The sequence below is a fragment of the Ruditapes philippinarum genome, unplaced genomic scaffold (genome assembly GCF_026571515.1).
Source record: "Ruditapes philippinarum isolate M1 unplaced genomic scaffold, ASM2657151v2 ctg1680_1_1_1_1, whole genome shotgun sequence".
Classification (NCBI taxonomy): Eukaryota; Metazoa; Mollusca; class Bivalvia; order Venerida; family Veneridae; genus Ruditapes; species Ruditapes philippinarum.
Window position 1 is genome coordinate 117,351 of NW_026866822.1, and position 22,110 is coordinate 139,460.

Consider the following 22,110-nt stretch of genomic DNA (forward strand, 5'->3'; position numbering starts at 1 on the left):
TGCATAAGACAAAATACAATTAGATATTCCAAAGTGAAATAAGAAATATTAAGGATTAGATTTCCAAAATGCAGTATTTTATGGACATCACTAGCGATTTATTGTATTGATTTTATCAAATTTCAGTATATTTTACATTACTGTAGTTTTTTATGCTTCTGACAAAATATTAAAACGAAAAAAAAATGAAAACGTTCCCACTAACATAATATAAAATAAACAGTTTATCAGATTGTACATTGCAGGTTGCAACACAAACATTTTTGTATATGTTGTAACCTAAGTGTAGAAACAATTAAATAATTACATAAGGAGTTAACCGTTTACTGCACTAAGGTAACTATGTATATTTTACCAATTCATCAAACTTTTTAGCATTCATTAAGTTCAGTAAAAATTAAGTATCACAGTCTACAAGTTCAGCTATTGGTGTATTTCAATAGATTTGTGTGTGATGTCATTTGAGCTCAGATTATGGTACATGTGTATTGACATAAAAACTACTGGCATCAGTAACAACTATTTTAGTATCTAGTCAACAACTTTGTGTCATGACTTTATTCCGTCATTGAAAATTTTTGAAAAATATTTAATTCACATCTGGCATGGGTACATAACGAACTTTTGCGCAGCAGTTACATGTGGGTCAGTATTTCTATATGCAAAGCATACAAAAATTGTTAATAAATAAGTAATCAAGATTTTACATCATACTTATTCACATTCACATAATTACAAACAATATTTCAATATATTCAACTTCTTTTTTCTTCTTCTTCACATCACAAACTTAAATTGAAATTTCTTTTTATATTAATACGCTCCAGTCTGTTGTTTTGGTGACTATACTTTTTTTTCAATCAGATCTTTCACTTTTTTGAGAAGATTAAGATACTTCCACATGTACGATACTAGTCAGCAGTTGAGATTTATCCTAGTATAATGTCACGGTGAATCAGTCCTAGGAGGCAAGGTCACTTGAATCAAGCATTGCCTGCAATGCTCGTCCATATTCTGAAAATATAAACAATAACTGAAATCCAAACTGTTTTTGCATTTTATGACTGTGTTTAAGTAAACATAAGTTTGATATCAGTAATTCGAGTGAAATTTCTATGAATATGGAAGAAGACTAAGAATTGTTTTAGAAAGAATATGAGTAAAGAAACACACCATAATTGTCTCAGTTCCAAAACATTAAACTCTCTGATCAATAACCTTAAACAAGGTTGGCAACTTAGTTATAATGATTAAGTATTTCATACTTCTTTGTTTACTATTTGCTAACTTTATGACAAATAAGTTCACATTCAGTGCTACTTTCTTCAGATTATGAGCACCTTTCATGCACTGAAACCAGTAATTTAAACATTCCAAAACTCTTGTTTGCCCACTTTACAGAAGAAAAAAATTGTTTCTGAGGCATAATGCCCCTTAAACATAAATACAAGCAAAGAAAAGTCACTTAGTTTATAAAAATTCGTTTGGAAGCTATAAGCTTATAGAAACACTCAAATCAGTTCCTGGAACTAACCAGTACTTAGCAATGAGTGTACAGTTTCTTGCTAAAGGAAACAACGGCAAACCTTTGACAGGGTTTGAACCCATTCAGCCAGTAATTCATAGAGAGTCACTTGAATAAACATAGTAATTTACCTTTAGGGTTTTTATAAAACACACAATTGTTGGCACAAGTTTCTGGATTGGTGTCCCAAATAGTCTCACCACAACAACACAAGGGAGGTAAATCTATCTTCTTCCTTCTTGTTTTCTCTTTGAGTTGTTGCCTCAGAGCCTCTATGTACCTGATTATTTACACAATATTGGCATTTTATGTTTTTCATGTAAGATTAAATGCAACATAGCTTCAATCATAGTATGTTACAAAGATTTAATTTAAAACAATAATTGAATTAAACACATTTTTGTACCTGAACATGCCTGCTTTAAATTTAAATCTGTACATTGTTAACTTAAGGAAATTTTATTTCTTAGCAATCACCATAAGAGCTTGATAAGTTTCAATACAATACGTTATCAATCACTTAAAGATATGGGTTGACAACTTCAATTCTCTATAAACCATTAATCTCTACAATGTGCATGTAATACAAACAAAAAGAAAATGTAATATAAACAGTAAATGGTCAAGACTAAAATAAACCATAATATAATTCTTACTCATTTTTTCTATTTCAATAAAACAATATTAGTAATGTAAAGAAAATAAATACCTCTCCATTTCTTTTGTTTTCCGTACTTTCCTCTCGTGTTCACGTATAGTCTGTCGTATAAATTGTCTCTCTTGTTCCTCTCTATCCAGGGCCTCTCGGCTAGTTTCCCCGGTAACAGGGTCACGTGGTTCTATCAGCTGTTTGGAGATTTGTTCCTCCTTCACTCTCTCTTCTTCCTTTTCTTTCTTCAGTCTATCATATATTAAAATATCAACATACTGTTCTGCACTATAACCTGTATATCATCTATTACAAACTTCTTGATATTTATATTTAACAGCTAATCAGGTATCTTAAAATGAAATCTTGACCTATTTATAAATAAGAAATAGTATCATTTACTAGGTCCTTTACATTTAACTAAAAGTATGGCCATATGATGTTCAAATACTAGAAGCTGGATCACAAAGTAAACTTTCAAAACTAGTATCAAAAAGCATGATAAAAATTCATAGAACTTAAATTTTCAAAAACTGAATCATAATGAAATGTTTCTAATTCATATTTTTTTTTAAAGTACGACAGATAATAATTTAATTGACTTAACATAATGCAAGGCATCAATTTTTTATTATGCAAATATCCAACATACATCAAATGTAGAAATTTTTTCAAAAAGCAAAATGACAATTACACAAACCACACCAAGTGTAAAGTTTACATTTTACTGCATGTAAATAAATATCATCATTGCAATTATACTATGATAGTATAATAGTATCAATGTATTGTTACACCATAATTTTAATAGGATAAAAGCCTTAAGGTGTCCCAAATCTGAAATATTTAAGTCTTTTCAGCTCTTTACTCCTCGTTAATTTAAAACTCTTACATATTGGACACTTGTCTGTTTTTATCTGTTATCTATGCAACGGGTTTATTTCTTATTGTCATTCCTATATCCACTTGTTTTTTTTTTCTGTATGATCATATTGTGCATGTGATACATGCTGTAAATACAGCAAAACAGGGCATATAATAATTATCTAAAATAATGTCAGTTACTTTTGAATTCTTTTACGGTGTTCTTGACGTCTCAGATTTTCTTTGACTTGTTCCCTCTCTAGGTCCATAAACAATCGTCTATACATAGCTTGCTGACCTTTGGCTCGACGTTTTTCCTCTTCACAATGAACACCCTCGTAAATGTCGGGAACTTTTGCAATATTCTTAGTTAGATCTGTTCCATTATACACTACAAAACAATGTTATATGTTTACATATAATTTATACGTGTAAGCTCTATAAAAATGTAACAGTTAAATGTTGTTCAACATAACTATACCAAACCTTAAGATGCTTTTATTGCTTTTTATATGTTATACAAAAGCCAAACAAAATCATAACTGATTTACAAAAACCTTACTGACATTTATTTTTTTGAAATCTTCAATAAAAGACCACTTTTAAAAGGTAAAACTATCTTAAAACTCAATACTTTAAATACATGATTATAGATAAAAGATTAATCTTTAATACTTTTTGTTATGTTTTAAGATGAATAAAAAACAACTATCAGTAAGATATCATAATTACAATTTTTATTATTATTTTTACAAAAGGATACAGTTAATCAAACTGTTAACTTAACCACATGCCTTGTTTCAATACATGTACCATTAACTGATATTTACATCAGTATAGAACATGAGGATTGTACCTGAACGTTGTGATGATCTTCGTATTTCACTATTTCTGTGACCAGTAGTGTGTGTATCTATATCAAACTTGACACATTTTTCAGGTAATTCCTCACTGTGTACACTCATTACTTCTACATTCTCTTTATCAACATCATCTTCTACATCATCATCTATACATTGAAATGCTGAAATAAAATCACAACTATTTTATAGTTTCACTATTAGAGCTTAAAGGAATAATAATTCAAACATTATATGCTTATTATATTATATTTAGAAAACAAATGTATATTGTTAGGTTAACAAGAAAAAGAACCATTGGTAGTAATATAATAAGCACTAAATTCAAATCATATATCAAATATAGTACTGGCTACATAACTATTAAATTTTCATCTATAAGAATGCATGTTATACCCCAAAACTTCAACTTAACACCCACTTTGTATGACTTAAGTGAGGTAGATGGTAGTCTTTTAAAGCAATCTAAAATAATTTAAATTACAAAACATTACTTCATACCTTTATTATTAACAACTTTAACTTTGTCAATAAGATTCTCATCCAGGATGTCAAATTCCTGACCATCAACAGTATATCTTGAAGATGGGTGCTGTAAATGAGATAAAATCTCTGAATATTAGCAGTTAAAACAATGAATGTTATCATAGTTTCATAAGATAAGGGAAAATTCTGAAATATTTACATTTAGCCTTTCCACTGTACCCTCTTTTCTTTTGTTCACTAATATCTTTATTATAAGTTACTGTTTTTAAAAGTTGTCTTTATTTTTATAATAAACACTAATGCATACTATTGTAATATATCAAGGTTATTTTTGTTCCGAGTCAGAATCTTGCTTCTAGAGGGGAGATATTGCCCTACACAAAATAGCACAATATCTCATACTGACTGCTGCTTAGTACAATTAGTTGGACAAATATCATGTTTAGATGTTTGGAGATCCTGTACATAGTAATCATTACAATGACATAACTATCAAACCATTATAAAAAGCACAATATGCACAGGTTACATTCTTAAAATTTGTGAATAGCAGGATTCAATTTAAATCATCTATATAAGTATTTTTAGTAAACATTTATTGGTTAATAAAGTGCATGTTATTTTTACCATGCTACTTTAATCACAGTATATTTTACTTACGTTCTATGTTGTATTTAACATATTCTAAATAAATCAGAATAAAACCAAACAGCATGTCAAAATGGAGAATAATCTATATACATATCAAATGAGGTCATCCTTGGGCCACAGGCTATGTCCCTACCAAGTTATATCAAAGTTATATACCTTGGCTTATTCCTTCTCTAGTTCTTGATTGGTCATGGGTTATACATTAAGTTTTGCTGTGACCTTGACCTTTAATTTAAGGATCTAAAAATTAATAGGCTTTATCTACCGGTCATGGATAATGTCTCTATCAAATAACATAAACCCTAGCTTTCCTTCTCAAGTAATTGATTGGCCAAAGATTTTACATTGTCTCTGAGCTTGACCTTGACTTTATGACCTCAAAATTAGACGGGGGTCTTCTTCAGGTCAATGTCACTTGCAATTAATATAAATCACAGTGTATTCTTTCTCAAGTTGTTAATCGTACAAGGATAAATACAGATATACAGAGAGACCAACATATTACAGTATTTATTAGGGGCATAAAAAAAGTGAGTAACTTTAAAACATGCATGGTAAAATTACATATTACTATAATAAACATCACAAATCGTGTAATATAAGGGAAAGTAATCAAGCATGCAGGGCACCAATAAACCAAAGGTTTCAAACAAGTCATTTAAAACAATTAACAGAAAATGTTATGAAAAACAGAATTTCATTTTTTCAGTCTGTTGCCTCAGCAATGGGCTATAATTCTTCCAGAAAAGTATGAAAGCTAATAACTTTGTAAATATGTGCCTGATATTTGAAGATAGTTCTGTAAAAGTTACATTGAAATGTAGGATGATGTGGGCAAAGAAGAGTATTACTCTATACATAGAGTTATCATTTCTCCAAAAATAATCAAATAGAAAGATAAAAGTTACGTGAAAGTAAGGTTAAACTCCTTAAAGAAAATGATAGAGTTGTGAACAAAATGAAATAATAATAGTCAGGTATCGACTAATAAGAGGATCTCATTTTAACAATATATTTTTATGATGGCTATAGGAGGAAACTCTTACTAGTACTGTACATTTTGATTACCTTATAATACTTCTCAAATAAAATCTATGATTAAAACAAGTCTGTTAAATTTACCAGAAAACCAGTCATCCTTTATAAAGTAACATAAGAAAGCTTGCATGCAATTATTCAAGAGCATCTTTTTAGAAGTTTGGTGACTGATAGATCATTTACTACAAAAAACACTATTTTTCTTACTATAAACACATATGAATAATAATTTCATAAATTATGTTGTACAGAACTTATTTATGAACATAAAAGAGCTGGTAAATAGTTATTCCACCTTTAATTCTCCAAATGAAATTCTGCAGCGTTATACTCCCTTTAAAAACTCTATTGACACAAACTAATACTAAATATCTTATTAAATATTGACAGATTTATATTTATTGAACCTGCACTATTCAACACTAAGTTTTCTATGGAATGACAACAGCTATGTTATTTATAAAACTTTTTACTGCATGCAATACCACTCTTGAAACACAACAGTATGAAAAAACTTATAATACAGTGAAAGTTGAGAAAACCGGACGCTGAGAAAATTGGAACTCTCTAAATATCGGACGTTTAATTCAGTCCCAAAGTTTCTCTTCGTTAAACTATTGCATTAAACATTGACAATACCAGAATCTGTAAAAACCGAATATCGGACAGTTGATAGGGGACCATAAGTCAATTATATAGATAATTACCCTGACAATACCGGACAGCGAAAGTGTGAATAACTTTGTGTACTTGTCAATTGGTTGTGTTTGAAATGTAATGGGACACTGATTGTCTGATTTATTTATTATGTCTCAGGGCCAAAAAACCCTTCTTTGTAGAGGCCGACTATAGGCTGCTTCCCCAACCAAATAGCCTCTTTTCTTCCCCAGTTTGGTCCTCAAAATTCCCCAGTCTTTTAAAATTTCCCATAGAATTTAGAACAAAATTAAATAATCCTGTTGAATTAAGTTCTTTTACTGCCTTATTAGTATTTCCCAGTGCTTTTTGCTTTTCTTTTTTGAAGAACTTGTTAAAAGTTTAAGTTAAATTTGAGACCCCTTTTCCCAAAGTATGCCAAAATCATGCATATTTTCCCCAAGAAAAAGGCTGAGGCCCCTTCCCCAAAAATGGTGTTCTAGCCCTGTGTCTGTTTCAACAGTTTGAGTTATTGTAAGGCATAGATGATACCGTTTTATATTAATGCCAAAATGCACAAGGAATTGGTCAATTGGTTGGTTAAAATCAGTATAAATAAAAAATAGAGTATTCTTATACTGCGTTGCTTTTGTATATTCATTTCCCAAAATATCAACGCAACCGATAAGATATTTATCAGTGCCAAGTTCTATTCCATCGCAAAAAAAAAAAAAATTGACGATATATTTCCATAAGTCACCAAGCTGAATTGATTAAAGACAGTGAAACTTTTGCAAAGACCTTTAAATTAGGCATCAGCAATATTTACTGTGGAAGGGGGGCATTATTAAACAAAGTAAAATATATTCGTTAAATCATTATCCAGTACCCAAATGTAAACATATGCGGATATAATAGGACTTTATCGTTATGAGGTAACTGCTTTTCGTTTTTAATCAAAATTTTATTGAATTTAGATGCAATAAAGTGACAAAATTAAATAAAACATGTTACTTTGTAATTCATAATTTCATATTTTAGGAATTTATGTACATATGATCATGAAAATGCAAATATACAGCATCCGTTGTAAGTCAATGCCCGGTACATATGATTCTAAAGGGGACATTGAGAAAACCGGATAAAACCCTCGGTCCAAAAGCCGTCCGGTTTTCTCAAATCTCACTGTACTTTGAACTACCACTGTATAAAAACTGCTCTGGTCAATAAAAACTGACAATAAGATATAGTTCTTTGACTGAGTACCTTATCCAAGCTTACACAAAACAACTGTCCATGGAACAATTTTTTGATTTAAGATGTTTGAAAGCAGGAAAGCTGGTCTTTCCAAGTTTACTAAATCAAGAAAGAAAAAACTGTGCTCTTGCCTAGAAATGGAGTTTATGGTCATAAACAACTATTGTAGGTATCAAAACAGTTTCTCAAAATGTGGTCTGAAAACATCAGGTGGTATGAAAACTTTTATTGAAGTTGAAAGGTTAGTATTATTTTGACAAATCCCATGAAATTCAATAAGTTTATGTTCTCTTGTTTAAAAATTCAGGTGATGGTCATTACCAAGAATTTCAAGTTTGAAAGCAATATCTCAGAGATCCTAGGGGGTTAATGAAAAATTCAGCTAATTAATTAGTTTAAGTCACAATTCATGGCAGATGTGTATACATTTGCTTGTAAAGGGTTATGACTAAAGTTATGACTGCCTTAACAAGTATTTCAAGTTTCATAGCAATACCTCAAAACATTTAGAGGAAAAATTCAATGGTAAAATTGCTCCACTATTCTAAAAAATCAAACTGAAAAGTCAAATATTTGAAAGCTTACATGCAATATTAAAGTTTCATATAAAGATTATAAACATTATAAATTTAATAAATAAAACATTCATAGTGCAACCAAATCAACATTCATGCTATAACATTGAGGTGAGTTAAACTTACACTTATTTTCTCTTCACTCGGCTGAACAAACATAAAAACGGAATATAAATAAATAAATAAATACAAAATACAACTTTTAATTTTCAAACATATCTTTTCAAAACATTCATGCCTTTTAATTTTAAGACTATAGCTTGTTTATGACAATGCAGTAAGTCAATTTGAATCCCTATCTCAATCCTAGACCTAGCCAGTTTTAGTTTTATACATTGGTGTGACTCATGTAGGGCTTGAACCCACTATCACTGGCTTAAATGGCACATTCAAATGCCAAAAATGTCACTTAACCCAAATGCCTTAAAAGTAAAAGCTTGATTGTGGAAGAAAACTTCCAGTTTTAAATGTATTTGTAGCACTTGTGCATCTGCTTCCTGGAACAAACCAGTACTGATGTTATAGGAGAAAACAAGGTCATGACCCTAGTAGAGTTCGAATCCTCCATCTCAGGGCTGAGAGGCAAATACCTTAACCATTAGACCACTGATACTAATGTCTTTTTGAGGAGATTAATTCTACTATTTATTAAAATCTGTTCATATAACTATGTTGACTGTATATGTATATAAACTCTACAGTATGTGGCAGAGTATAAACGAGCCACATTTATGATATGTGTTCAATACATAATAAATCATACTAATCTCTTACATCTCTTGTTTTTGATATTTTCCACACACCTCCTGGTAAATTATCACCTACGTAATTATCTGTTATCACCTGACGGGACATCAAATTCTTCTTAGCATGTCGAACATGTTGATGTACCTATCAATAAAATCAAAGTTCCACAGTCAATTAAGCCAGATGGCAAACTTTACTAGTACAAAAATTACCCCAAGCATCTCTTCATGTGTAATTACAGGCACAAGCACTGAAAATAGACCAGCATACTGTTCTACTGACACATGCTGTTTTAAAATGCAGAGTATATTTGATATCTTGATCCAGCATTGATATAAAATACAATGCATATTTTGATATTTTGATTAATACATCAGTGTTGATATCAAGCCCTGAGTATATTGAGTGTTTTGAATACCAAACAATTGCTGCTATCAAATGCAGTGTACATTTATTTATTTTGAATACAAAACAATTGATGTTATCACACAAGTGTTATAATGTATACCTGATTGGTCTGATCAAAGAAAGCTTGCTCTTCTACAGGTTCATGAGTCTTCTTCTCTTTATATCCTACAATATTCAATCAAAATATAATCATTCTCCTAGACTATTAAACAGTATTTTGATATCATTTATTATGAATTATGAAAGAGAAAATTTTAGCATTTATAATTATTACGTCACACCAATAATAAATACCGAGAACAGGCTTTATGTTTACTACTAGATCAATAAGCAAGAGTTTATACACAGACAAAATGTTGACTATATCAGTCTTTTCTGGCTGATAAAAGTGCAGTAGTTATTAAGTTTAATTAATGAATATTATATTACAGAAAATACAGAAAATTCTATAAAAAAAATCTTGTTACAAAATATTGATAACAATTCTATTTAGAAATAACAAGTTATCATTTTTGCTACTGTACGATAAAACCTAATTTACCTTTCTTGCATCTGTTTAATTTTTCCACCTCTAGTGCTGTGTTTGGTCGTACAAGACTGGTATCTTTCTTGGCAAAATCTTGTGATGAGAATGCACTCTGACACACAATGTTCCTCTCATGCTCTGCCTTAAATAAAGTCTGAACTTATTTATAAAGTTTTTATAAACTTTGGTGAGAATTAAATCAACTAAAACTAAGATAATTACTTCCTTCACAAAGCACTGGACTAAAAATTAAAAACAATAATAAACAAGAGGGCCAAGATGGCCCTAGATCGCTCACCTGACCTGTCAAACTCATCCGAACAATTACCTAGACAAACGTTCTGACAAGTTTCATGACAGGTGTGTCAAAAATGTGACCACTAGTGTTAACAAGGATTATCCATATTTGAGCAGTGTGACCTAGTTTTTGACCCCAGGTGACCCATATTCGAGCTTGACATTCGAGCAATTACCTAGACAAGCATCCTGACCAAGTTTGATGATAATTGAGTCAAAAATGTGACACTAGAGTGTTCACAAGGTTTTTCTATTTTTTGCTCCTGTGACCTATTTTTCCATCCGAGATACATCATGTTCAAACTTATCCAAGCATCGACTAGACAAGCATTCTGACAAAGTTTGATGATGATTGGGTCAAAAATGTGACCACTAGACTGTTCGCAAGGTTTTTCTATTTTTAGCTCCTGTGACCTAGTTTTCCACCCGAGATGACCCATGTTCGAACTCATCCAAACAATTGACTAAACAAGCATCCTGAAAAGGTTTCTTAATAATTGGGTCAAAAATGTGACCACTAGAGTGTTCACAAGGTTTTTCTATTTATAGCTCCTGTGACCTAGTTTTTCATCGGAGATAAACCATGTGCAAACTCATCAAAGCAATTATCTAAACAAGCATCCTGACAAAGTTTGATCATGAATAGGTAAAAAATGTGACCACTAGAGTTTTTAAAAGGTTTTTCTATTTTTAGCTCCTGTGACCTAGTTTTTCATCAGAGATGACCCATATTCAAACTCATCCGAGCAATTGACTAGACAAGCATCCACACTGAGTTTGATGATGATTGGGTAAAAAATGTGACCACTAGAGTGTTCACAAGGTTTTTCTATTTATAGCTCCTGTGACCTAGTTTTTCATCAGATATGACCCATATTCGAAATCATCTGCGCAATTATCTAAACAAGCATCCTGACAAAGTTTGATGATGATTGGGTCAAAAAAGTGACTAGTTTTTCATCAGAGATGACCCATGTTCGAACTCCATCCAAGCAATTGACTAGACAAAGCATTCTGACCAAGTTTTGATGATGATTGGTTCAAAAAATGTGACCACTAGAGTGTTCACAAGGTTTTTCTTTTTTATAGCTCCACTAGAGTGATGATTGAGTCATAAGTGTGACCACTAGTGTGTTCACAAGCCAATTGTGAGTTCACAAGAAGGCGTTAGCGTTTCGCGAAACAAACACGGTTATTTTAATTTTTAGGGTTGTTTTTTTTGCTTTTAAACCAGAAAGAAATTCTTTTTTACCATATCCTAATCAGTCTTTTAGAAAATTCTTTTAACGGAAATCGTTTTTTAAATTCTTAAGGGGTTTTGCCCCAGCCTTTTGGCACCACAGTTATTAGCTTTTCCTCCCTTTAGATTACATTTGCACTTTAAAAATTTAAGGGTTTAAAAAATTGTTTAAAAAATTTTTTATACAAATGCACAACCATAAATCTAGAACGCAAAAATTTCCTTCAAAAAAACCCAGTTAAACCCTCCTTTATAAATCTTTTGGGTTTTTGATTTTTGTTTGTTTTGTATGTATGTTTAAAAAGTTTAAAAATGGGAAAGAAAAAAAAAACATTTTTTTTTTGATAGGGAAACATAATACATCATCATTAGCTAAGTCGTGATAATACATTGATATAGAAATGCATAAACAATACAATTTAAATACAAATTTTCAATGAATTAAAATAAACTTTGAAGACAATGTCACGTTTACATTTTTAATGACGTCATTTGTAGTACGAGCACGAGGTAATTATACTAGAACGTTATTTCAAATAAAAAAAATTGATATTATAATGTTGATGATAAACTGTTTTAAACGTAATTAAATATACATGTTTATATCACAGATATATCATCAGAAAAATATCTGCAATATACTAGAAAATGTTTAATGGAATTTGTATGTTCTTTAATACAGATGTATAGATTAATTAAATTTATCAATACAATACAATACAATACAATTCAATACAATACAATAAAGTAACTTAGTTACTGCAACAAAATACAAAAGGAGAGACAAGATATAAGTTCATTGCCTCATCTTTAAGATACAGAATATTTCGGTCTTGACAAGTTACATGTATGGTGTGTGATGAAAAAGAGGAGTACACTATTTAAGAGTAAATCTTAAAGTGCAAAGTAAATAAAAATCAATAACACTTGGATACTTTTCGAGATAAATATACAATGATAGAAAAAAGTAAAATAATCTTGTATCTGCTAAATATATTATATAAACATATGATTTGATATTTGTATGTGATGAAATGTACATAAATAAAGATTTATACACAATTTAAGAGAAATTGTTAATTATATTTCCTTTTAAAGGCAAAAGTATCAATTTTTTCAATTAAATGTGAAATATTTTTTTTAAGAATAAGGTAATAAAAATAGTTTAAAACTTTATGATTATTGGCCAATGGCAATAATATCTTCGCTAATATCTTAATCGATGCTTGCGAAGAACTCTTTCAAAAATATTGACGCTAAATAGTAACGTAATGTTTTTGATTTTAATGAAATGAACTGCTTTTTATGTAAAACGTTCTTTACATAACCTTTGTTACACACTGGTGAAAATTTGAAAATTACATTGGGAAACAAAGTAAGTTTCGATTAATTATCTTACTTTTCATGAAAATAGAGGTAAACCATTAATTTGAACCATAATGAAACATATATAATGGTTTTATTAATATACTCAGATGAATTTCATTATAACAAAAAACGTCCAAAATTTATCCATATACTGTGTTTACGCTCTTTCATTGTACATGAATGTGTTTATGCTGAATTCCTTAATTTAACTTTGTAACATAGAAACTAGTATAAGGTATAAGTCTTTTAAGTATTAAAAACTTGAAACTTTAATGTAATATTATATATATTTGATTCAATACATGAAAGAATGTTATGCGTAGTTAAACATGCAATACAAATAGTGTTAGCTTGTTTAGAGAAATAAGGAAATATGAGGAAATGACACAGATAAGAAAAAATGCTATCACATAAGATAGCTATGGCATTAATGAAATAAATCAACCTCCTTTGAAGCATTCAAATATTTGAGAGTCCAAAGTATGTCAGTTATCTAAATACTCTAGCAGCATGGCGGCCATTGTCTGCGGAATGAAAAAACAACATCATTTGTATAAAGATATTTGGAATTATTCTTAAAATCATTTACGAAAGAAATGCTCACTCAAGTTCAATGAGTACGGTATGTGTCATTTACTATTATGGTTAAACTTAGAGTTAAAGGTAAATTCTAATGGATATTTACAGAAATTTCGTTCGGATCTGTGAGTTATTTATTGTTAATGTGAACTAAATTATAAAATTAAAAGGAATTATGACAAAATGAAAACTTATTTTGATCTTCATCCGTTCTCTCACTACATACCGTTGGATGGGCATAATGTCACTTTAACGTATTATTTTGAAAATGAATGCAGTAATAATAATAATAATAGTAATTATAATAATAATAGATAAATAAATAAATAAATAAATAATAATAACTTTACACATTAAGACATATACAGATTGTAACACCATATCAAAAATTGATTATCTATTATCAGGAAAATAGAAAGAAAATACGCTATAAGAAATAAAATATAGTCATAAAAAGTTTCTTGAAAGAGCTTCACCCGTTCAACGAAGGTCTAACGTGTACTCCGAGGTATTCGTTATTTAACGACAGTTTCGTTACAATTTTTGGTATAACGAACGTTTTGGGTTAGAGGGTAAATTACTAACTAGAGCTTAACCAAGGCTTAACGATCATCGATGATCGTAACTCTAACGAATGCTTCTGGTTACTCACCCCAGGTTAGCTAAAAAAGCTTTAGTGTAGATGATGAAGTATCTTTTGCATCAACCTTTGTATAAGTCCTGTGAACAGACTCATTCCCATTCTCTAAATAAACTTTACGCGGCCAAAAACTGGTGACAAAAATTCCAAATTTTGCGTTTATTCTCTCTCTCATTTGATTAATGTCATGACATAGAAATTCCCTACATTTTTGTAGTTAGTCAGATTTGTGCCATTTTATGTGATGATAAAAAAATCAGTCTTTGAAAAATAACTTTAGCAGATAAATTCATAAAGATAAAACATCTGGAAATACATGTTTATAATAAAAGTACATATTATATATAAAGTAAAGGAAAGCTGTGTACTGCTCTGTAATTAGTTTCTAGCTGAGCCTGTTTCTTCATCCTATCAAGCTTTGTTACACGTTTCTTCACCTCAAGTTGAAACTGCTTTAGTCGAGCCTGCTTCTCATACTGTATTTGTCTAAGTCTTAACTCCTCCTCCTCTGCAGCTAACTGAAACAGAAGTCAAGGCAAGTTTAAAAGACATAATCTCCATCCAGTTGACTCTATACTGTGTAACAGATACTTCTGTCTTAGCATTTGGAATGTCAATCCATTAACATTTGACAGCATAACACAATATATTATCAGGTTTAAACAAAAAAAATTTCCTTTCACATAACAATGTACATTTTTTAAAATAGTAAAATGTTTGTTAAAAAGCAAATCAAAACCCAAATTGGTTTTTAAAATTGGCCCGACTTCAAACAAAAACAACTGATTTAATGCCATAAAATGCTATATTATACAAATGTACTTAATTTCTATAATTTTTCTTCTTTTTTTTCTATAAGGTTAGTGGTTATTGTTTGATTTTATTAACCTGTCAAATGCATAATGATAATACGGTCAATGCACACAGTATATATAATTCTTGCATATCAGACAGGATTATCTGCCGTTTACACCTGTGCTAGAAAACCCTGTCTTACACCCCCCATGTAAGACAAGTCGCGTGCTTTAAATGACGTCATTGCTGCGCGTCTTTTATGAATGAATTGCGTTCTTAGGATGACGTCACTTAACCCTTTACCTCATTTATACGCGAAACAACGCACTTTCGACCCCCCCCCTCCCTTTTTTTAGGTCTAAAATAGTGAAAAAATGTCCTATTGGGGCCCAAAACACATGTTTTCGTTTGAGAAATGTTGCTAAAAAAAGTGAGCATTTTTTCGGCGCCACCCCCCATCCAAAAGATACATCAGGGGGTTGCCAGAAGGGGGATGTGCCCCCTTCTGTTTGGGGGGTTTGAAGGGGGCGGAGTCCCCCTCATCGCCAAGAAAATTTTGGACTTGTGAGAGGCTAAAAATGACCCCAGGTCTATCATAAGGTAATGTGTAACCAACGCTGAAAAGCCTTTGACTCTATCTCAATCCCTTGAGAAGTTGCAGCACTTTGAAAAAAAAATTGATGGAAAAAATCGAGGCAAAATAGTGATTTTTGGCAATTTTGAGATGTCCCCTCGTTGCCATGGTAACAGGAAATTTAAGACTGAGCATGTCGTTACAAAGGCAATAGTCCAGTTAACATTTGTGCCAAGTTTGATTAGTATTGAAGCATTTTTCATAGTTTCATAGCAGTTTGAACTTGTAACAGGAGGCTTTTCAGTGAAAACGGCCATTTTTCACAATATGCTCATGAGGGAAAGGGTTAACCGTTATGAATGAAGTTGTAAGTTCATACGCTACTATTAGAAAATGGTGCGTAATGAGAATATCGGTTTTCACAATTTCTGTTCTGAAAATAATAGATATGTAATATGCAAGAAAATGAATCAAACACAGGCTGTCGGTACAGACGGGAATATCTAGCTCTCAGGTAACAGTTTAGCGGAAACTCGGCAGCCTCAGCCTCGTTACCGCCGTAAACAGTCACCCTCGAGCTAGATATTCCGGTTTGTAACGGCAGCCAGTGTAAGATTCATATAATCTTCAATAGATTTTAGGTAAGTTTCCAGAGATGTTTGCAGAAAGATGTGATTAAATTAAATTTGTGTCTGAAATTGCTATACTGAGCGTTATAGTGCAATAGGGTAAACTACGGGTTTATAATTTCTAAAAGTCCTACGTATTCCAAGATTGAGACTGCGTAGGTCCATGTTTTATTCTTATTCATAAAATGTTTTCAAAATTGTAGCTACAATTGTTTTTTATGTTTTTAAAATATTTTGCACTTATTTTGGCAAAGTGGATTATCGATTTTTATTATGGTTTAAGAATTTTTTTCGGGTAACTGTAACACTGCGTACACTAAAGAATGTTCTCGAAGAGCCTGATCTTTCAGACAAGGAACCTCACTCTGTGACATGGCATGGCTTGCAGAATGCTGTAAGAGCTGTATGTGAAAGTTACGGATCTATTTTAGCTGCTCTTTCATATTATTCAGCAGAGAAAAATGCAGTAGCCAAAGGGGTGTACAAGTACTTTACAAATTATAAAGTGGTTTTGACAACAGCGTTTATGTTGGATGTTCAGAATGAACTGTCACTACTGAGTTGTGAATTTCAAAAGCAAAACCTGATCTTTAGCTCAGTTCAGGCACTGCTTGATGTCACTCAGCAAAAACTGTGCATTATGCTTGATAAAGACGGAGAGAATCTTATCAGTATGATTATTGAAGCAAACAATCAGAATCTCAGAGAATGAGGCTTATCATCAAGATGAAAAGTTATCATACAGAGAAACTATGGACTCAGAATTTAAAACTCAAAGAGCCATGTACATTGACAGTCTTAGAAAGAACATTAAAGGGAGATTAAGGAAAGAGGACAGTACAATTTTCAGCGACCTCAGCCAGTTGTTGTAAATTCAAGTACAGGTACAGGATCTGAAGAAGCATTAGAATGCTTGGGATAATTTTATGGCCACTCAAAAGAAGTCTGAGTTGTTCATGGGAATTTAGTTGATGGGACAGAAGAGGAAGTTAGAGAAATAGATCCATTGTTAGACCCAGTACAGTTGGAAGCTGAATGGCCTAGACTAAAAGGAATGATAGGTGGTGCATATATATATGTATGCCCTGCTACAGACAGCGAATCATTCTCATCCATAAAGCAGTGCTTCCAAACTTGCCAAAGCTTGCCTCTATTGTTTTAACAATGCAGCTTAGCAGTGTAGAATGTGAATGTAGTTTCAGTATGCAAAATCGGTTAAAGAACAAAATCAGGGCATCTTTACCTACTGAGAAACTGGAGATTCTTCTGAGAATAGGCATGTTGGGACCTGAACAGCAAAGTAGCAGTGATAGTGACTATGTATACATTATTAAGTCTGCATAACTCAATAACTTGCAAAGAAGAAAAGGAGGAAGGGTTGGCTTGTTTGTGAGTACAAACCAATAGCTAAGAGACAGAAACTTGCTAGTTATGTAGGGGAGTTCAGTACGGAAATAGCAACAGAAACTTTATTATAAGTATGTTACTTGTGTTTTCAAGTTTGGTTGATTTGTTTGTGTTTTTAGCAACATTATCTGGTTAAGGTAAATCTATGCAAATCAAATTTTTTTTCAATGATACCCAATTTTGTTTCTGTGTTACCCAATTGCTTGTTAAGTCTAGAGGTAAATACCCAATTAACTCAAAAGCTTATCTGTAGCTCTGTTCAACTGATCAGATGAATGATTTTTTGGTGAGGAATGGGTTCAGACCACAGGTGCTTGAAACAAACTTTTTTTATGTTCTATAATATAATCTATTATAGATTATATTATAGAACATATAATACTATAAATAAGATATCATATATAGGCCAATTATGTAAAATATTTGATTATGTGATGCCTGTGGTTCAGACCACACTGGCACTAGTATCAGACCTGGGAAGAAAACATGACCAGACTGATAAAAAACCCTTTATAAAATGGTTATCTTAAATGTGTCCAAAACAAACAAAAAATGTGAAATATACGAGCCCCCTTAAAAATATACTGTAAGTTAAGAGAACTTGAGAAGGCCGGAAACTCCAGATTCAAGTCTACCAGGAAGGGGTTCATTTCCCGGGCCGCTGTAAAAACATTTGTCCAAACAATTAAAAAAACACTTTTATCACTACTTGATGTTTGTATTAAAGTTCCAAATGAGACCAACCCTAAGTCTAGCTTTTCCCATTCATGAAATATCTATCAGGAAACGAGCACATTCATGCTAAAAATCCCTGGTAGACAAAATTGCTGCAAAACGACATAGACAAATTCAAGCTTGTCAGCCAAGAACAGGTCATACCACTTGATTTTACTAAAAAATAATATGAAAAAGGCAAAGCCTCAAAGCGAACTCAAATTACTTTTACCGTGAAAGTTTAAAATAATTGTTTATTATATAAATTTTTAATTTTACATTTTCCGTTTTAAAATTGTCATTGGGTATTTTATACACTGCTTCCGTTTATTCTTGTTTCCTCTCATAAGTCATATTATGGTTCCCATGGAAGGGCGCAGGACACCAGTCTACGCTTCCGTTTTCAATCAGAATACCTAGGCTTTTATCATTATCTTGTAATTCGAAAAGTTGCGATGTGTCAATTTGGTACTTCAGACAAAAGTTTTCAAAACCATCACTATCTAGCAGGTACTTGGGTTACCGTGAAGCTCGCTTGGCGAACAGGCCCTTTGGGCCAGCTCTTCGAGCTCGCTATTACTAAATACATTAAGTGGGACCACTCACAACATCAGTAGCATCTGATACATTGGAAATTCCAGTTTCAAACCTTTCCAGTCTTTCGATTTGTAAATCAGCTGTTCAGTATTTTGTAAGGAGTCTTCTGATTGGCAAATAGCAACGAAACTGCAACGTTTCTCACAAGGATGCCTGATGGCTAGAATCTAGAAAGTAATCGAAAGAGTGTGTAGAGAACTTTTTCATGTCTACAACAACTTCTTTTAAAAATATACATGGCAGTATCATGGCACCCACACAAAGCCACCAACATCAACCAGCTGGAAGCTGTCTAAAGGCGAGCTGCCGGATTTGTAAAAGGCGATTACAAGACTACCAGCAGCACCACTGCAATGATGGCAGACCTAGGCTGGCCAACTCTACAGCATCGCCGCTCCAATGCTAAGCTAGTGATGGTCAACAGGATCACGCACAACCTCATAGCTATCCTAGCTGCACAGTACTTCCACCCCCTGAAACTTGGTGGCCATGGCTACTGTCACAGATTCCATGTCCCATTCTGCAGAACAGACAGCATTAAGTTCTCCTTTGAACATTAGGCCATCCACCTGTGCAACCAGCTTCCAGAGCACCTAGCCACAGCAATCAACCTTGAAGACTAGTCATGGGGCCCTAATATACCTGAGTTGATTTTCTTTTTAACATGTTCTTCTTTTAAATCTGCACTTATTCGTCGCACAACACTTTGTACGTTAATGACCCATAGTGGATTATGCACAGTATTCGAAAAAGAAGAACAGTTTGAGGTTTGGTCAGACTACACCGAAACGGTGTTAGGCCTGTAATGATTTACAAAAATGATTAGTTTCTGCTATAAAAAGAATACATTTTTAAATTAAAAAGTAAAATGCATGTTCAGACACGTTTATTTGAAAATATTTATCTTACAACTCCTTCAGGTTGTCTATTGCATGGCTCTGCTTGAACCCATGCTCCAACCGCACGTACTTCAACATTTCGGTTACCCATTACATCTGTGCTTATCACGGGTTTTGAAATTTTCCGTAACATTCCTGCTGATTTTCTTTCATTTAACGCCATTTTGAAACAATACACTCTTTCTGCTTCTAACTTTGAAGAGTACAATATTGAATTTTTTCGTACCTAAAATATTTGTAATATTAACTTTCGTTCCACAAAGTTCCATACTTATAAGATTGTTTCATATAATAGAAAAAATTGCAAAACTGCAAAAAAAAAAAGAATTAATTAAAAAAAAATATAAAATAAATAAATAAAAAAAAACCCGAAGCGACAAGACTTGCATTTTTCCGTACCGTGGACTAACCAGTTCTCAATCCCCTAAGCATTCAAGAGGTCTTTTAATGTAAATAAAAGTATATCTTTATAAAAATTCTTTACATGTGTACACTTTAATCAAATATGTTTAAACCAAACCCCTTCAAGTATCTCTAAAATTCTACTGTTTAGTTTAGCCAATGAAGTAATTGTTATATGACTATCACATGACAATGAAGTACCCATCACGATGCAGTTACCTGCTTTAACCCATTACCCGATGAGCATTTTGGGAAAAATGGCTGTTTTCATTGAAAAGTCTCCCGTTACAAGTTCAGGTTGCTATAAAACTATAAAAACTGCTTCAATACTAATCAAACTTGGCACAAATGTTGACTGGACCATTGCCTTTGTAGCAACATGCTCAGTCTGAAATTTTCTGTTACCATGGCAACTAGGGGACATCTCAAAATTGCCAAAAATCACTATTTTGCGTTGAATTTTTCCATCCAAATTGATTTCAAAGTGCTGCCACTTCTCAATGGATCGAGATAGAGTCAAAGGCTTTTCAGCCTTGGTTACACGTTACCTTATGATCGACCTGGGGCCTTTTTTTTAGCCTCCCACAAGTCCAAAATTTTCTTGGCGATGAGGGGACTCCGCCCCCCTTCAACCCCCCAAACAAAAGGGGGCACATCCCCCTTCTGGCAACCCCTGATGTATCTTTTGGATGGGGGGCCGCGCCGAAAAAGTGGTCAATTTTTTAAACAACATTTCTCAAACAAAAACAAGTGTTTTGGGGCCTTAATAAGGCATTTTTCACCATTTGAGGAAGCAAAAAGGGGGGGGGGTGAAAAAGGCGTAGAAAGGCGTATATATCTGGTAATGGGTTAAGATATTTTTGTCTATAATATTCATTTTCACAAATAGTAAATGGTGTATTTATGGGACTTACAAAGGTAATATAGCAATTTGTATGAAATTACGCTAAGTAATAAAATATGTTATGTAAATATTTGTTCCTATGCACTGTTTTCATTTGACATCAGCAGGCATGTCTGTCAGAAACTAAGCTTTTATGCACACAAGTTCAGGACAGCATAGTCACTTAATTCTAGTAAAAAAATAACAGCACATGAATGAAAGGTTTGAGAATAGGTTGGGTACTTATACCGTCCGTGGACAGGCTCAATCAAACCGAGCATTTTGCCGCGTTGGGCTTTCTTTAGGGATTCTGTTTTTCTCTATTTTATGGTCACATCAGTGTAATTTGTGCCGTGTGGCGGCCGTAAAAAGTATCCCCGTACATTTAATCAAAGATGTTATATTTTCTATCCTTGAAGATCGTTCAGCACGACATAATTGTTGTGTTTGTAAACATGTTTTTTTATAGTAGTTTCTTTAATTTAATATAATAATATTTTATTGCATATATAAATAAACATCAATTTATTTACATTAACAAAATTACACAATATACAAAAGGGTTGGGCCAAAAGTTTTTACAACATTATCGTCGGCCCTTCCCTGTAAATGATTAACATCAGTTTCATAAAGTAAAGAAAGTTATACATTAAAGTAAATATGCATTAAGTAACAATACATTTTCATTTTAAGATGAAAAGATTGAAGAGGAAAGAAAAGAAAAACAAGAAAAGAAATATTGCTGTATTAGTTGTGTGTCGACACTACCACCAACCAATCACCACCATCAATTCTAAAGCAGATACTCATTTGTTTGTATATAATGAGCAAAAATAACCTAAAGTACTTGTTATAGTTAATTAC

At 32.2% G+C, this 22,110-nt stretch overlaps 1 protein-coding gene across 2 annotated transcripts; it reads right to left on the reverse strand.

Annotated features, from left to right (window-relative positions):
- Window positions 1-436: 436 nt before the first annotated feature.
- Window positions 437-20,144, reverse strand: LOC132733802 (golgin subfamily A member 6-like protein 22). 2 transcript variants are annotated; one of them, XM_060720488.1, is made up of 12 exons: window positions 19,972-20,144; window positions 14,715-14,864; window positions 10,238-10,364; window positions 9,797-9,861; window positions 9,316-9,432; window positions 8,668-8,688; window positions 4,400-4,490; window positions 3,895-4,062; window positions 3,240-3,429; window positions 2,235-2,426; window positions 1,657-1,805; window positions 437-1,014 (listed from the first exon to the last, which is right to left on the reverse strand). In XM_060720488.1, the coding sequence occupies exons 1-12, from the start codon at window positions 20,122-20,124 to the stop codon at window positions 962-964; spliced, it is 1,476 nt and encodes a 491-aa protein (XP_060576471.1). In that variant the 5' UTR covers window positions 20,125-20,144; the 3' UTR covers window positions 437-961. The 2 variants fall into 2 exon arrangements, with proteins under 2 accessions (XP_060576471.1, XP_060576472.1); XM_060720489.1 differs by lacking the exon at window positions 8,668-8,688.
- Window positions 20,145-22,110: the final 1,966 nt, after the last annotated feature.

Coding starts and splice junctions, on each gene's coding strand:
- LOC132733802 (XM_060720488.1), bottom strand. CDS start 20,124: ATGGCGTTAAATGAAAGAAAATCAGCAGGAATGTTACGGAAAATTTCA. Junction 8,689..9,315: donor AAATATCAAAAACAAGAGAT/GTAAGAGATTAG, acceptor ATGTTTGTTCAG/CCGAGTGAAGAGAAAATAAG. Junction 1,806..2,234: donor AAAACAAAAGAAATGGAGAG/GTATTTATTTTC, acceptor GTAAATAATCAG/GTACATAGAGGCTCTGAGGC.